The sequence below is a fragment of the Moschus berezovskii genome, chromosome 26 (genome assembly GCF_049115385.1).
Source record: "Moschus berezovskii isolate FMDL1 chromosome 26, NW_MosBer_1.0, whole genome shotgun sequence".
In the NCBI taxonomy this organism is placed as follows: domain Eukaryota; kingdom Metazoa; phylum Chordata; class Mammalia; order Artiodactyla; family Moschidae; genus Moschus; species Moschus berezovskii.
In genome coordinates, this window is record NC_142485.1 from 10,820,301 (window position 1) to 10,838,847 (window position 18,547).

An 18,547-nucleotide genomic window follows, 5' to 3' on the forward strand; every position below is an offset into this window, starting at 1 on the left:
TATACCTATGGCTGATTCATACTGAGGTTTGACAGAAAACAGCACAATTCTGTAAAGCAATTATCCTTCAATAAAAAATAAATAAATTTAATAAAAAGAGGTGCATAGGATGAACTGTCAAAGGAATTCAGCCAGCCTTCCCTAGGTTAATTTTAAATGTTATTAATATAAGCAAAACTATTTCAGCATATATTGTATATGCTACAAGAATGAATTGAAAGCTCATAGAAAATCAAGTTCATTTCTCTCCATAATATTCTCTTATCCTCAAGAGAAACTTTGATCAAACTCTTAATCAACAGTTATCACATCCCTGCGCTCCAATAATAGATTTTTTTTTCTCCATTTTCATACTATTGGTGACTCTAATAAATTAACCAAACAAACTTTATAAGCTTTTGATCAACTGGTAGTTTGTGCTTTCAGATACAGGATAGAAACTAAGTCTTCACTGACATGTAGAAAGGATCCCATAAGGTATTCTAAACTATTTGAATTTAAGAATTAGACTCACAGGTACAGTATATGGTACAGTATACCATATAGTACAGTATATGCTGACACTGATTAGACAATTTCACTATGGTGTGAATTAGATATATCATATGGCTGAATCAGGATTTACTGGAATCCTTTATATCCAAAAATAAAATGCCATACGAAAGCAAACTGCTAACTCAAGATCCAGGGAAGTAAAAATCAATTATTCAGGGATAAGTTAAACAATGAGAAAAATTAATTGTGGTTATACTTTTCTGATGATGAATGAGAAAGCTTTTATTTTCTTGATGCATTTCTAATCCTCACTTCATTAGCTCTATGCTTTTATAAACTGAAATGAAACATTTTAAACTAGTAACTGGTTCCACATGTCTCCTCAAATTCAGAAACAAAACTTTTACTGTTTCTTCACTTTTAATGGCAATGTAATTATTTATACTCTTGATAATGGTCCAAACTTACTGTCCTGCAAGCTTCCCAGGTGGCTCAGTGGTGAAAAAAAAAATCCACTTGCCAAGGCAGGAGACACAGGAGACGCAGACTCTATCCCTGAGTGGGGAAGCTCTCCTGGAGGAGGAAATGGAGACCCACTCAAGTATTCTAATCTGGAATACTAACCCATGGACAGAGGAGTCTGTGGGGTTGCAAAAGTGTCTGATACAATTGACTGAGTACACACACAATAAATAACTATAAAACTAGACTTAAGTGTGCTACTGCAGAAGAGCAGAAAAATAGCTGCAGAAAGAATGAAGGGACTTGGCCAAAGTGGAAATGATGCTCAGTTGTGAATATGTCTGGTAGTGAAAATAAACTCTGATGCTGTAAGCAACAATATCGCATGGGAACCTGGAATATTAGGTCCATGAATCAAGGTAAATTGGACATGGTCAAGCAGGAGATGACAAGAGTACACATCAACACTTTAGAAATAAGTGAGCTAAAACGGATGGGAAAGTTCAAATTTCATTGAGATGATCATTTATGTCTACTATTGTGGGCAAGAATCCCTTAGAAGAAATGGAGGTGCCCTCATAGTCAACAAAAGAGTCTGAAATGCAGTACTTGAGTGCAATCTCAAAAACGACAGAATGATCTGTTTGTTTCCAAGGAAAAACATTGAACTTCACAGTAATACAAGTCTGTGTCCAGCCAATAATGCCGAAGGAAGTTGAACAGTTCTATGAAGACGTACAAGATGTCTAGAACGAACATCAAAAGAAGATGTCCTTTTCATTATAGCAGACTGGGATGCAAAAGGAGGAATCAAGAGATACTTTCAGTAACAGGCAAGTTTTCGCCTTGGAGTACAAAACGAAGCATGGCAAAGGCCAACACACTGAACACACTGGTCACAGCAAACATCCTCTTCCTACAAGGCAATAGACAAGTCTACACATGAACATCACCAGATGATCTGATTTCGATTAATTATATTTTTTGCAGCCAAAGAGGAGAAGCTCTATACAATCAGGAAAAACAAGACTTGGAGCTGATTGTGGCTTGGATCATGAGCTCCTTAGTGCAAAATTTAGGCTGAAATTGAAGAAAGAAGGGAAAACCACTATGCCACTCAGGCATGACCTAAATCAAATCCATTATGATTATACAGCGGAGGTGATAAAACAGATCCAAGTGATTAGGCCTGGTAGACAGAATGCCTAAAGAACTGTGGATGGAGGTTCATAACACTGTACAGGAGGCAGTGACCAAAAACATCCCCAAGAGAAAGAAATGCAAGAAGTCAAAGTGGTTGTCTGAGGAGGCCCTACAAATAGCTGAGAAAAGAAAAGAAGCAAAAGGCAAAGAAGAAAAGGAGAGCTATGCTCAACTGAATGCAGACTTCCAGAGAATAACAAGAAGAGAAAAGAAAGGCTTCTTAAGTGAACAATGCAAAGAAATAGAGAAAAACAGTAGAATGGGAAAGACTAAAGATCTCTTCAAGAAAATTGAGATATGAAAGAAACCTCTCATGCAAAGATGTGCACAATGAAGGACAGAAACATCAAGGAACTAACAGAAGCAGAAGAAATTGTGAAGAGGTAGCAAGAATACATACAAGAACTATACAAAAAAGGTCATAGTGAACTGGACAACCATGATGGTGTGCTCACTCACCTAGAGCCAGACATCCAGGAGTGTGAAGTCAAGTAGGCGTTAAGAAGCATTACTGCAAACAAAGCTAGTGGACATGATGGAATTCCACCTGAGCTATTTCAAATCCTGAAGGATGATGCTGTGAAAGTGCTGCACTCAATATGCCAGCAAATGTGGACAACTCAGCAGCGGCCACAGGTTTGGAAAAGGTCAGTTTTCATTCCAATCCCAAAGAAGGGCAATACAAACGAATGTTCAAACTACCGTACAATTCTTCTCATTTCATATGCTAGCAAGGTAATGCTCAAAATCCTTAAAGCTAGGCTTCAACAGTACGTGAATTGACAACTTCAGGATGTACAAGCTGAATTTAGGAAAGGCAAAGGAACCAGAGATCAAATTGCCAACATCCACTGGATCATAGAAAAGACAAGAGAGTTCCCAAAAAAACATCTAGTTCTTCTTTATTGACTATGAAAGCCTTTGACTTGTGGATCACAACAAACTGTGGAAAATTCTTAAAGAAATAGGAATAACAGACAACCTTACCTGCCTCCTGAGAAGTCTGCATGCACATCAGGAAGCAACAGTTAGGACTGGACATGGAAAACAGACTGGTGCCAAATTGGGAAAGGAGTACATCAAGGCTGTATATTGTAACCCTGCTTATTTAACTTATATGCAGAGTACATCATGTGAAATGCCCAGCTGGATGAAGCAGAAGCTGGAATCAAGATTTCTGGAAGAAATATCAATAACCTCAGATATGCAGATGACACCACCCTTATGGCAGAAAGTGAAGAAAAACTAAAGAGCTTCTTGATGAAAGTGAAAGAGGAGAGGGAAAAAGTTGGCTTAAAGCTCAACATTCAGAAAACTAAGATCATGGCATCCAGTCCAATCATTTCATGGCAAATAGATGGGGAACAGTGAAAACAGTGGCAGACTTTATTTTTGGCAGCTCCAGAATCACTGCAGATTGTGACTGTAGCCATGAAATTAAAAGACTCTTGCTTCTTGTAAGGAAAGCTATGACCAACCTAGACAGCATATTAAAAAGCAGAGACATTACTTTGCTGACAAAGGTCTGTCTAGTCAAAGCTATGGTTTTTCCAGTAGATGTGTATGGATGTAGAGTTGGACTATAAAGAAAGCCGAGCACCAAAGAATTGATGCTTTTGAACTGTGGTGTTGGAGGAGATTCTTGAGAGTGACTTGGACTGCAAGGAGATCCAACCAGTCCATCCTAAAGGAAATCAGTCTTGAATACTCATTGGAAGGATTGATCCTGAAGCTGAAGCTACAATCCTTTGGCCACCTGATGCAAAGAACTGACTCACTGAAAAAGACCCTGATGCTGGGAAAGATTGAAGGTGAGAGGAGAAGGGGATGAAAGAGGATGAGATGGTTGAATGGCATCACCAACTCGATGGACATGAATAAACTCTAGGAGTTGGTTTGGACAGGGAAGCTTGGCATGCTGCAGTCTATAGGGTTACAAAGAGTGGGAGTGACTGCACTGAATGTCATTCTTACCATGAATGAATTTTATGATAAATGATACCTCTATCAGTTCAGTTCAGTCGCTCAGTCGTGTCCGACTCTCCGCGACCCCATGAATCACAGCACGCCAGGCCTCCCTGTCCATCACCAGCTCCCAGAGTTCACTCAAACCCATGTCCACAGAGTCGGTGATGCCATCGAGCCATCTAATTCTCGGTCGTCCCCTTCTCCTCCCGCCCCCAACCCTTCCCAGCATCAGAGTCTTTTCCATTGAGTCAACTCGTCGCATGAGGTGGCCAAAGTATTGCAGTTTCAGCCTTAGCATCAGTCCTTCCAATGAACACCCAGGATCGATCTCCCTTAGAATGGACTGGTTGGATCTCCTTGCGGTACAAGGGACTCTCAAGAGTCTTCTCCAACATCACAGTTCAAAAGCATCAATTCTTCGGCGATCAGCTTTCTTCACAGTCCAACTCTCACATCCATACATGACCACGGGAAAAACCATAGCCTTGACTAGACGGACCTTTGCTGGCAAAGTAATGTCTCTGCTTTTTAATATACTATCAAGGTTGATTATAACTTTCCTTCCAAGGAGTAAGCGTCTTTTAATTTCATGGCTGCAATCAGCATCTGCAGTGATTTTGGAGCCCAAAAAATAGTCTGACACTGTTTCCACTGTTTTTCCATCTATTTCCCATGAAGTGATGGGACCAGATGCCATGATCTTTGCTTTCTGAATGTTGAGCTTTAAGCCAACCTTTTCACTCTCCTCTTTTACTTTCATCAAGAGGCTCTGGAGTTCCTCTTCACTTTCTGCCATAAGGGTAGTGTCATCTGCATATCTGAGATTATTGATATTTCTCCCAGCAATCTTGATTCCAGCTTGTGCTTCTTCCAGCCCAGCGTTCCTCATGATGTACTCTGCATAGAAGTTAAATAAGCAGGGTGACAATATACAGCCTTGACGTACTCCTTTTCCTATTTGGAACCAGTCTGCTATTCCATGTAAAGTTCTGACTGTTGCTTCCTGACCTGCATACAGGGTTCTCAAGAGGCAGGTCAGGTGGTCTGGTATTCCCATCTCTTTCAGAATTTTCCACAGTTTATTGTGATTCACACAGTCAAAGGCTTTGGCATAGTCAATGAAACAGAAATAGATGTTTTTCTGGAACTCTCTTGCTTTCTCCATGATCCAGCAGATGTTGGCAATTTGATCTCTGGTGCCTCTAGGCCTTTTCTAAAACCTGCTTGAACATCTGGGAGTTCACGGTTCCCCTACTGCTGAAGCCTGGCTTGGAGAATTTTGAGCATGACTTTACTAGCGTGTCAGATGAGTGCAACTGTGCGGTAGTTTGAGCATTATTTGGCATTGCCTTTCTTTGGGATTGGAATGAAGACTGACCTTTTCCAGTCCTGTGTCCACTGCTGAGTTGTCCAAATTTGCTGGCATATTGAGTGCAGCACTTTCACAGCATCATCTTTCAGGATTTGAAATAGCTCCACTGGAATTCCATCACCTCCACTAGCTTTGTTTCTAGTGATGCTTTCTAAGGCCCACTTGACTTCACATTCCAAGATGTCTGGCTCTAGGTCAGTGATCACGTTATCGTGACTATCTTGGTCGTGAAGATCTTTTTTGTACAGTTCTTCTGTGTATTCTTGCCACCTCTTCTTAATATCTTCTGCTTCTGTTAGGTCCATACCATTTCTGTCCTTTATCGAGCCCATCTTTGCACGAAATGTTCCCTTGGAATCTCTAATTTTCTTGAAGAGATATCTTGTTTTTCCTATTCTGTTATTTTCCTCTATTTCTTTGCATTGATCACTGAGGAAGGCTTTCTTATCGCTCCTTGCTATTCTTTGGAACTCTGCATTCAGATGCTTATATCTTTCCTTTTCTCCTTTGCTCTTCACTTCTCTTCTTTTCATAGCTATTTGTAAGGCCTCCTCAGACAGCCATTTCGCTCTTTTGCATTTCTTTTCCATGGGGATGGTCTTGGTCCCTGTCTCCTGTACAATGTCACGAACCTCCGTCCAGAGTTCATCAGGCACTCTATCAGATCTAGTCGCATAAATCTATTTCTCACTTCCACTGTATAATCATAAGGGATTTGATTTAGGTCATACCTGAATGGTATAGTGGTTTTCCCTACTTTCTTCAATTTAAGTCTGAATTTGGCAATAAGGAGTTCATGATCTGAGCCACAGTCAGCTCCTGGTCTTGTTTTTGCTAACTGTATACAGCTTCTCCATCTCTGGCTGCAACTATTTTAAAATGCATTGATTGGTATATTGTCAAAATCAGCATAAGTATAAAATATAATTGTTGAAACACTTAAAACTTTTACTTCTAATTACCATTTCAGGACCACAAATAGTGCCATCTTCTACAAATGTTTCATCTCTGTCTTCAGGTGTTTCAACTGTGGTAAATGTATCTCTAAGTATCCTGTCAGCATTTAGGAATCCTGATGCACACATTTCATCTCGTACATGTGTATAGACCACAGATAAATTTGGTTGTGATACTAAAGTTTTATATGGCCAGGCACAAACTAATTTTCCACACAATGAATTTCTAAAAGCATAAAGAAGAAAAAAAAAACTCTATTATTTACAGAAATAGATTGCTGATACAGCTAACTTTAAAAAGTATTTTGATAATTTAAATCTAAAGTTCAAAAGTTTTCTGTAAGTAAATTTTAGGAGCATACCGATTCATGCATGATGTGGCTCTTTGTGTTTTGTGAGGAAATATAGCAAGGAAAAAATAAACCATTTTTGCAATCTGACAGCCCTAATCTGTTCTATATTAGCTTCTGAAATTTGAGCAAGTGATTACTGGTGTTCCATTTTTTTCATTAGTAAAATGGGATAAATGATTCTAAGTACAAACATTTGATGTATATAAATATATGTTTAAATACATAGTATCAGTTCAGTTCAGTTCAGTCGCTCAGTCATGTCCAACTCTTTGCAACCCCATGAATCACAGCACGCCAGGCCTCCCTGTCCATCACCAACTCCCAGAGTTCACCCAAACTCATGTGCATCAAGTCGGTGATGCCATCCAGCCATCTCATCCTCTGTCGTCCCCTTCTCCTCCTGCCCCCAATCCCTCCCAGCATCAGAGTCTTTTCCAATGAGTCAACTCTTCACATGAGGTGGCCAAAGTATTGGAGTTTCAGCTTTAGCATCAGTCCTTCCAATGAACACCCAGCACTGATCTCCTTTAGGATGGACTGGTTGGATCTCCTAGCAGTCCAAGGGACGCTCAAGAGTCTTCTCCAACACCACAGTTCAAAAGCATCAATTCCTTGGCAATCAGCTTTCTCCACAGTCCAACTCTCACATCCATACATGACCACGGGAGAAACCATAAACTTGACCAGACAGACCTTTGTGGGCAAAATAATGTCTCTGCTTTTTAATGCTATTTAGGTTGGTCATAACTTTCCTTCCAAGGTGTAAGCATCTTTTAATTTCATGGCTGCAATTTATAAGTATATATAAAGGACTTTATACAATGACTACCTCATCCCGTCAATAGATATGATTTTTATGGTCACTGATATAACATTATAGCTATTGAACACATGTTATCTGTAGGAAGTAGGTAATATTGTTCAGCTGAGATCATAAAAAAGAGAAAACCTGCTATAAAATGGCATCTTAGTTTGTACATGTATTCCAGAATCTTAGCAATATACAAGCTACATTCCAAAAAAATATTGTAATTTTCTAAATACATACCTATACTCACAAAAATTACGGCCACAGTTTCCATATCTATCTCCTCTTGTATTTACTTCATCAAAACAAGAAAATGGAGCACCTCTAGCCCCTAAAAGAAAAAAGAAATTGTACAGAAAAGGTTGGCTGAATTATTATGACCCGAATAACCACGTTGTTGTGATCACTCACTTAGAGCCAGATATCCTGTTGTGTGAAGTCAAGTGGGCCTTAGGAAGCAATACCACAAACAAAGCTAGTAGAGGTGACAGAATTACAGCTAAACTATTTTAAATTCTAAAAAGATGATGCTGTGAAAGTGCTGCACTCAATATGCCAGCAAATTTGGAAAACTCAGCAGTGGCCACAGGTCTGGAAAAGGTCAGTTTTCATTCCAATCCCAAAGAAGGGCAATGGCAATGAATGTTCAAACTACCACAGAGTTGTTCTTATTTCACACACTAGCAAGGTAATGCTCAAAATCCTTCAAACTAGGATTCAGCAATATGTGAACCGAGAACTTTCAGATGTACAAGCTGAATTTAGAAAAGGCAGAGGAACCAGAGATCAAATTGCCAACATCCACTGGATCATTGAAAAAGCAAGAGAATTCCAGAAAAACATCTAGTTCTGCTTCATTGACAATGTTAAAGCCTTTCACTGTGTGGATCACAGCAGGCTGTGGAAATTCTTAAAGAGATGGGAATACCAGACTACCTTACCTGCCTCCTGCAAAACCTGTATACAGGTCAAGAAACAATAGTTAGAACTGGACATGGAACAACAGACTGGTTCCAAATTGGGAAAGGAGTACATCAATGCTATGTACTGTCACCCTGCTTATTTTAACTTATATGCAGAGTACATCATGCAAAATGCCAGACTGGATGAAGCAGAAGCTGGAATCAAGATTGAAGGGAGAAATATCAATAACCTCATATATGCAGATGAGACCACTCTAACAGCAGAAAGCAAAGAAGAACTAAAGAGCCTCTTGATGAAGATGAAAGAGGAGAGTGAAAAAGCTGACTTAAAATTCCACATTCAAAAATCTAAGATTTTGGCATCCAGTCCCATCACTTCATGGTAAACAGATGGGGAAAAATTGTCTACAGTAACAGACTTTATCTTCTTGGGCTCCAAAATTACTGTGCAGAGTGACTGCACTCATGAAATTAAAAGACACTTGATCCTTGGAAGAAAAGCTATAACAACCCTACACAACATATTAAAAAACAGAGACATCACGCTGCCAACAAAGGCCCATATGGTGAAAGCTATGGTTCTTCCAGTGGCCATGTATGGATGTGAGAGGGACCATAAAGAAGACTGAGGGCTGAAGAACTGATGCTTTTGAACTGTTGTGCTGGAGAAGACTCTTGAGAGTCCCTTGGAAAGCTAGGAGATCAAGCCAGTCAATCCTAAAGGAAATCAACCCTGAATATTCATTGGAAGGGCTGACGCTGAAGTTGAAGCTCCAATAGTTTGACCACCTGATGCGACGAGCCGACTCACTGGAAAAGACTCTGATGCTGGGAAAGACTAAGGGCAAGAGGAGAAGGGGGCAGAGAGGATGAAGTGGTTGGAATGCGTCCCCGACTCAATGGACATGAGTTTGAGCTAACTCTGTAACGAAGGACAGGGAGACCTGGTGGGCTGCAGTCCATGGGGTCGCAAAGTGTTGGACACAGCTGAGCAACTGAAGAACAACAACACATACAAGGCAAGTGAAAGTGAAAGTGAAGTCGCTCAGTCGTGTCCGACCCTTAGCGACCCCACGGACTGCAGCCCACCAGGCTCCTCCATCCATGGGATTTTCCAGGCAAGAGTACTGGAGTGGGGTGCCATTGCCTTCTCCAATACAGATTCTGGAGACCTCCAAATCAAATTGACTAGGAAGAACAGTAGCTCACATCAACATAAACTGCTTTCTCCCAAGATGCCAGATCAAGACTACATACTTTAATTAAACATGAACCCCTTTGTTTTCTTTTAGTCTGGCATTGGCCTGCAATGATAATTCTATCACCCATATCTCCCAGGCCATTGCCAAGACAGCTAGATTTGTCCATTAACAGTGCCACTCTAATGCGAATGGCCTGTGCCCTGACAAAGTTTGTTTTTGGCTGTGTTGGTTATCACTCTTCTTGGGCCAATCAATATCTAGGTAGCTGGCACAGAGTTGGGCAATACTATTTAGGCTAACTAACTGTACTGCTGCTGACAAACAGACTGAGATACTTCACTGGTTGACTTCCCTGAATTTACAATGTCAAGTTAAAAAGAAATTACCAGGAGGCACTCATGATTTAGGACTACTTCCTTTGGCAGGACCCTACTTCCCTGATTAGGAGTGAATATGAGGCTATGATCAGAAACTTCTCCTTAGCTTTTGAAAATATTGCAAAATCTGCTGCAAAAGCAATAGGGGCCAACAAAATTCCTTAGACTCTCTGGCCAAAGTTTAACCTGCACAAGAAGGTGTTTGTGCTATAACCAACAGTACTTGCTACACCTGGATTAACACCTCTGGAGAAGTTAAAGCTCATTCATATAAGATCACCAAGCAAGCCACTTGGCTTTTAAAGGTGACTCCTTCAGGAGAGTCTTTCTTTGACTTATTTGATTCTGATTGGTTTAGGTCTTAGTGTTGTAGCCATGCGTTCCGAGAAACAAACTCACTTAGAAGGACAGTGCAGATAGTGGAATGTAGTTTATTATACTAGCAGGCCTAAGGTAGAGTCTCCTCTTGGGTGCCCATGGGAGTTTTTAGTACAGTTTACACACCAACCTGAAGAGGGTGACCTAGGATGAAGAATACATTAAAAAGAGTTGTCATAGGACCATACTATGAATGATCCCACGTGAGGAAGCATTGCTAGCCTATTAGTTTCCTGGGGCTGCTGTAACAAAGCATCAAAAACTAGGTGGCATAAGATAGCAGAAATTTGTTTTCTCACAGTTCTTGAGACTTAAGTCAGAAGCCAAGAAGTTGGCAGGGCTGTTCTCGCTCTGAAGTCTCTAGAGGAGAATCCTTCCTTGTCTTTTCTAGCTTCTGGTGTTCACTGGCAACCCCTGGCATTCCTTGGCTTATTGATGGATCACTCCAGCCACCTGGCCATCTTCTCACTTTGCTTTTAGACTGCTTCCCCCCTGTGAATGCCCACATTACTCCTTTTATAAGGGCACCAGTCATACTTTAGTAGCACCCACTCTAATGACCTCACTTTAACTGGATTGTCTCTGTACAGACTTTATTTACAAATAAACCCATATTTGAGCTACTGGGGATATTAAGACTTATTGAAATAAATTTTTAGGCCCAAGATGGAGCCATTCCTGGTGGGATGCCAGATCAGCAAACCAAAACGTAGATAACTTTCATGGTCCTATAAATACTCCCCTTGACCAGAAACACAGTATGTCCAGCCAGCCAAACCCAACCGCCAAGAATCTGTAATGATTTCTTTGTTCTAAATAAGGTCTGATATGCAATTCAAGTCAATTGGTGGAAGCCAAATACTTTTCCCTTATTCCCTGATTGCCTTCTTTTATGCAAGCTCACAGTCCTGTTTCCTTCTTTCAGAGTTCTCTGGACTCCTGAGAGGGGAGATTGTCTGCTTCATGAAGCAAAAAAATAAAACTTGCTTAGATCAGTTAAATTGTACTCTTTGAATAGTTTAACAGACTTAACATATCATTTTGAGGGGGACACATTTCAACCCATAACAGGAAGTTTCTCATCAATCTTATTCCATGTACTTTAAGGTTTCATAGAGTTCATTCCAATATTGTCATCATTTTGTCTACCTCTTTTCATTTTTCATTGTATACATTTTGTCTTTTACAGAATTTTCATGACTATTTTAATGAAAGCTTGGAAGAGTCATACTGGAGCTGGTGTCCAGAGACCATTTTGAACCATGTTGTCACTCTGCTCTCTTGAATATATTAATATAGTGCATGGTGATTTGGCAGTTTCTCTTCACATTTTTAGGAAAATGTTTAGAGGCAAAATAGAAATCAGATAAAGTAGAAGTCAAACAATCAGCTGATGAGGTGGATCATAAATCTCATATTCTGTGTACCTCCTAGGGGTTTTGCTTCTTTGATCAAACCATGACTGATGCAGTTTACAGAGGAAACATCAGTTCAAGCTCTGAAAATCAGCATGAATTCTCTGTTTTTAGAATCAACCCATCAAAAAACTGAATCATGTACGATTCTGAAGGATAATTTGATATATCACAGAAAATAGATAAAGCATCAGAACTGATATGATCCAAAGCTGTGTTTCAGCCAGCTTTTGCTGGGTAGCTGTTTCTCTTCTGTATCTGACCTAACAGTTAGTGATCTGCTTCAACTGAGCCATTTGTCATTGACCTGTTCTACTTTTGTTGCAGACACCACATAACAAAGTAATGATAAATAAATATTCAAGTAGACAGAAGGACTGAAGAGATATTTTCCCAAAAGGGAAATGTGAAAGGCCATCAAGTGCATGAAAAGATGTCAAAGAGAGAAAAGGAAATAAAACAACAATATCACCTGGTCAGAATGGCTACCATCGAAAAGAACATGAATAACACATACTGGAGAGAATGTGAATAAAGGAATCCTCATACACTGTTAGCAGGAATGTAAACTGGTGGAGCCACTGTGGAAAACTGTGAGTGTGTAAGTTGCTTCAGTTATATCCGACTCTGTGACCCCATTGACTGTAGCCCACCAGGCTTCTCTGTCCATGGGAATCCCTAGCAAGAATACTGGAGTGGGTTGCCAATTCCTCCTCCAGGGGATCTGAAGCTTTTTCTCAGAATCAAGAAAACTTTACTTCCTTTAACACTAATATACACTGTGCCTATACGTAGTATGGGCTTCCCAGGTGGCGCTGGTGGTAAAGAACCTGCCTGCCAAAGCATGTAGACATACAGACATGGGTTCGATCCCTGGGTTGGGAAGATCCCCTGGAAGAGGGCATGACAACCCACTGCAGTATTCTTGCCTGGAGAATCCCATGCACAGAGGAGCCTGGTGGGTTATGGTCCATCAGTTCAGTTCAGTTCAGTCACTTAGTCGTGTCCAACTCTTTGTGACCCCATGAACCACAGCACGCTAGGCCTCCCTGTCCATCACCAACTCCCGGAGTTTACCCAAACACACGTCCATTGAATTGGTGATGCCATCTAACCATCTCATCCTCTGTCGTCTCCTTCTCCTCCTGCCTTCAATCCATATGGTCCACAGGGTCGCAAAAAGAGTCAGACTCAACTGAAGCAACTTAGCACACACATACATAGTATACACTTATTTTAAAATTACACTTACAGTTTTTATAGCATTAAATAACACCATTTGGAATCATCAGAACTTAGAAACTACAAGGAAAACTGCGGTCATTACCTTTTCCAATTAATCTGCGACACTGTTTGTTAAGAGACCTACACCGTCCTTTGTAACAGTAGGCGTCACCTGAGTCACAAGACTCTCCATCACGTGCGTAAGTGTCAGGCGCGCAGATTGGGTCACTCCCATCACAAAATTCATCAAAGTCACATTCATCAGCTGCTTTCCTACACGGTGTATTAACTGGTTTTATCTGGAGGAAAAAAAGAAACACGAGAAAAAAATATGCATCAATGATACCCACGTTTTCTTTCCCTTCAGGCTTGAAATTTCCACCCATTTTTCCCACAGGAGCTAAGAGCAACAAGCCAACTGTCTTCACGTTATCTGTGTAAGTGCAGCACAGACATTGAGGTGATTGAATTCACTGTGCATAAAGGAATGGGTATTGGTGGTATGAGATACGAGAAGCTGAAAGGTAAGGAGATACCATAATTATTAAAAGGAACGATTATAAAAATTACTTTCAACTGACTAAGAATATACTCAACATGTGCAACTTCCGGCTTCTCCATATGCCACCCGTAAGCAGAAAATAGGCAACCATTCACAAAACAATAAATATGCTCCATAAACATTTAGAAAAAATTTTGAAGGACACACAAGAGAAGGTTTATTTCACATACCACATTGAAAACAACTATGAAAAATGACTTGCCCAATTATATATCTCTGATCTCTTCAGTGCTTACTAGTAGCTCATAGCTTCAGGATACCCTTTATCTGTATCTACTTTTGCAAACAAATATCTAAATACCATCACTGCAAAGCCTTTTACTCAGTCCAAGCCCCAATGCCTCATGGCTATCATCAGTATCCTATACAAACTAAGTCAAAAAGTTTCCAGCTTCAAGGTCCTAGCTGCTGTTCAGTCACTCAGTCCTGTCCGATTCTTTGTGACTCCATCCATGGACTAAAAACCCCAGCTTATATAACATTTAGTGCCACACCCTACAAAGAGAGTTTCTGGATACTTCTCTTATTGTCAACAAATATCCACTATCTGCAGCAAATCTGACACAAGTTCTCCAAGCGATGGGTGGGAAGACAAAACACAATACTTGTGTTGCCTAAGCTTGTAGAGTTAACATTCAAATCAAAACCAATAATTAAAATTGTTTCTAAAAGAAAACACATATAAATATAATGAGAAGGTATTTTATTTGCTTTTTCAGAATGCAGATTTTTTTATACAAATGTGTATAAATGGCAATCTTCCTTTTATTCTAATTTCTTTTATCATTAAAACTTTATTGCACAGCTGTTTAAGGATCATGGAAAATATGGGGAGAAAGTACAGAGATTTTCCTTATAACCCCTGCTGCACACAACCAAGCACATGACGTGTTTGTTGCAGTTGACGACCTTACGTTGACACGTCATAATCACTCAAACTCCATGTATAATAGAGCTCTTCCGTGGCATTTTACATTCTAATTGGAGATAAGAGAGCACTTGCAGTGCCCTAAAGCGCTTCATGCCTTGCCTATTCATCTCCTCCTCGCGGCCTGACAACTACTGATTTTCTCACCATCTCTAGAATTTCCCTTTTCCAGAATGTCATACAGTTGGAATCATACAGTACATAGCTTTATTACAGGGGCTTATTTCACCTAACTTCTTCTTCAGTATTTAAATACCCAGTTCCTCAAAAGTTATTTGAACCAAGCTTTATCATTGTACTTGCTTCCTTCATTAAAGTGGGTTTATTTTTCTTTCCATGGCTCTCTTAATTCCCAAATAACCTTAATTTTTTAAACCTTCTGACTCCTTGTTTCACATCACTTTCTCCTAAAATGTTTTTATTTTGTTTTTCTTGTCGTTCTACATATATTTTTATTCTTGCCAAGACTGTCAGTCTGTACATAAAATGTATAATCTGGGTACAGGGGTGTGTCCCTTTATACAACTGAACCGGGAATGAGTGGGTTAAATTTATTGTTTCTGACCATTACACCAGCCTTAACTGCATAGTAAAAAAATTACTGTATCAGAAAAATCATAGCCTGGGCTATATCCCTTTCCATAATTGGGCTCAGAGATGAATTAGAATCATAAACCCTGCCCCAATCTCACCAGCAGTTGTTCAGGTATCGCTGTGGGCATGTGAATCTGGTTTCTGAGGCAGAAAATATTCCCTTTGGGCACAGTAATGACTCTACATGACTATACTAGCTGTCTTCGACAACTTGATTAATTTTTCAAGTTACCATTAATATGAATAAAAGACTCTGATGCTGGGAAAGGTTGGGGGCGGGAGGAGAAGGGGACGACAGAGGATGAGATGGCTGTATGGCATCACCGACTCTGTGGACATGAGCTTGAGTGAGCTCCGGGAGTTGGTGATGGACAGGGAGGCCTGGCGTGCTGTGATTCATGGGGTCGCGGAGAGTCGGACATGACTGAGCGACTGAACTGAACTGAACTGAATACTGAATACTATCAGTTCAGTTCAGTCGCTCAGTCGTGTCCTACTCTTTGTGACCCCATAAATCACAGCACACCAGGCCTCCCTGTCCATCACCAACTCCCAGAGTTCACTCAAACCCATGTCCATCAAGTCGGTGATGCTATCCAGCCATCTCATCCTCTGTCGTCCCCTTCTCCTCCTGCCCCCAATCCTTCCCAGCATCAGAGTCTTTTCCAGTGAGTCAACTCGTCGCATGAGGTGGCCAAAGTATTGGAGTTTCAGCTTTAGCATCAGTCCTTCCAATGAACACCCAGGATTGATCTCCTTTAGAATGGACTGGTTGGATCTCCTTGCAGGCCAAGGGACTTCTCAAGAGTCTTCTCCAACACCACAGTTCAAAAGCATCAATTCTTTGGTGCTCAGCTTTCTTCACAGTCCAACTCTCACGTCCATACATGACCACTGAAAAGACCATGTCCTTGACTAGATGGACCTTGGTTGGCAAAGTAATGTCTCTGCTTTTTAATATGCTATGTAGGTTGGTCATAACTTCCCTTCCAAGGAGTAAGCGTCTTTTAATTTCATGGATGCAATCAGCATCCACAGTGATTTTGGAGCCCAGAAAAATAAAGTCTGACACTGTTTCCACTGTTTCCCCATCTATTTCCCATGAAGTGATGGGACCAGAGATGCCATGATCTTAATTTTCTGAATGTTGAGCTTCAAGCTAACTTTTTCACTCTCCTCTTTCACTTTCATCAAGAGGCTTTTTAGTTCCTCTTCATTTTCTGCCATAAGGGTGGTGTCATCTGCACATCTGAGGTTATAGATATTTCTCCCGGCAATCTTGATTCCAGCTTGTGCTTCTTCCAGCCCAGCGTTCCTCATGATGTACTCTGCAGGTAAGTTAAATAACCAGGGTGACAATATACAACCTTGACGGACTCCTTTTCCTATTTGGAACCAGTCCGTTGTTCCATGTCCATCTCTAACTGTTGCTTCCTGACCTGCATACACGTTTCTCAAGAGGCAGGTCAGGTGGTCTGGTATTCCCATCTCCTTCAGAACTTTGCACAGTTTCTTGTGATCCACACAGTCAAAGGCTTTGGCATAGTCAATGAAACAGAAATAGATGTTTTTCTGGAACCCTCTTGCTTTTTTCCATGATCCAGCAGATGTTGGCAATTTGATCTCTGGTGCATCTGCCTTTTCTAAAACCAGCCACAGATTGCTGAAGCCTGGCTTGGAGAATTTTGAGCATGACTTTTCTAGCGTGTGAGGTGAGTGCAATTGTGCCGTAGGTTGGGCATTCTTTGGCTTTGCCTTTCTTTGGGATTTGGATGAAGACTGACCTTTTCCAGTCCTGTGGCCACTGCTGAGTCTTCCTAATTTGCTGGCATATTGAGTGCAGCACTTTCACAGCATCATCTTTCAGGATTTGAAATAGCTCCACTGGAATTCCATCACCTCCACTAGCTTTGTTTGTAGTGATGCTTTCTAAGGCCCACTTGACTTCACATTCCAAGATGTCTAGCTCTAGGTCAGTGATCACACCATCATGATTATCTGGGTCATGAAGATCTTTCTTGTACAGTTCTTCTGTGTATTCTTGCCACCTCTTATTAATATCTTCTGCTTCTGTTAGGTCCATACCATTTCTGTCCTTTATCGAGCCCATCTTTGCATGAAATGTTCCCTTGGTATCTCTAATTTTCTTGAAGAGATCTCTTGTCTTTCCTATTCTGTTGTTTTCCTCTATTTCTTTGCATTAATCACTGAGGAAGGCTTTCTTATTTCTCCTTGCTATTCTTGGGAACTCTGCATTCAGATGCTTATATCTTTCCTTTTCTCCTTTGCTTTTCGCTTCTCTTCTTTTCACAGCTACCTGTAAGGCCTCCTCAGACAGCCATTTTGCTTTTTTGCATTTCTTTTCCATGGGGATGGTCTTGGTCCCTGTCTCCTATACAATGTCACAAACCTCCGTCCAGAGTTCATCAGGGACTCTGTCGATCAGATCTAGTCCCTTAAATCTATTTATCACTTCCACTGTATAATCATAAGGGGTTTGATTTAGGTCATATTTGAATGGTCTTTGGTGTTCCCTACTTTCTTCAATTTAAGTCTGAATTTGGCAATAAGGAGTTCATGATCTGAGCCACAGCCAGCTCCTGGTCTTGTTTTTGCTAACTGTATAGAGCTTCTCCATCTTTGGCTGCAAGGAATATAATCAATTAATACTATACTATGATCAATAATGGAAAAGAAGAGGAGAGAGGTATCAGTAGAGTGGGAAAATAGGTGAACACCTATTGTGGGAGCCACGGAATCCCCCCAAAATTTTTCCAGTCCCCTGCATAGTAAAAATATCTGCGAGTCGATGCACTGAAGTGGGTAAGAAGATCAGTTGCACTTCACCCACATCACCTCTTACCCAAGGTGGCCTGTTATTTCTCCAACAGAGGAAAGTCAAAGTGGTGTGAGAGCCAGGTTTCCCCAGCCTTGTGAGACACTGGCTTGAGGCCCACTTTTATCCTGCCCCACCCAGAACACTGAGGGAAGTGGCACCGTTGAAGAGTCTGGAGACACCTTTTTTCCCAGGTTTCTTGATTTCACAGGCAAGAATAGTGGAGTGAGCTGCTGTTTCCTTCTCCAGGGGATCCTCCCAACCCAGGGATTGAAGCCATGTCTTCTGCATTGGCATGCAGAGTCTTTACCACTGAGCCACCAGGAAGGCCCTGGAGACACCAAGGAATAGGGAAAAGGGGTGGGAGCTCACAGCAGTAGTGTGCGGAGCACAACACCCAGCATCCCAATAATTGGCTCACGGGCTCTTGCCAATAGGATGCGACGCCTGAGGACACAGCCCAGGCAGTCCACACACCCTATCTACAGCCA

General features: G+C 40.9%; 1 protein-coding gene across 1 annotated transcript in view; it reads right to left on the reverse strand.

Annotated features, from left to right (window-relative positions):
• Positions 1-18,547, reverse strand: part of LOC148773737 (disintegrin and metalloproteinase domain-containing protein 5-like) — a 119,652-nt gene that overhangs the window by 39,357 nt on the left and 61,748 nt on the right. The window contains exons 14-16 of the mRNA XM_088832666.1: positions 13,240-13,435; positions 7,858-7,948; positions 6,463-6,682 (exon numbers count right to left, since the gene is read on the reverse strand). Of these exons, the coding sequence (XP_088688792.1) occupies positions 6,463-6,682; positions 7,858-7,948; positions 13,240-13,435 (507 nt within the window). The remainder of the gene's footprint in view (positions 1-6,462; positions 6,683-7,857; positions 7,949-13,239; positions 13,436-18,547) is intronic.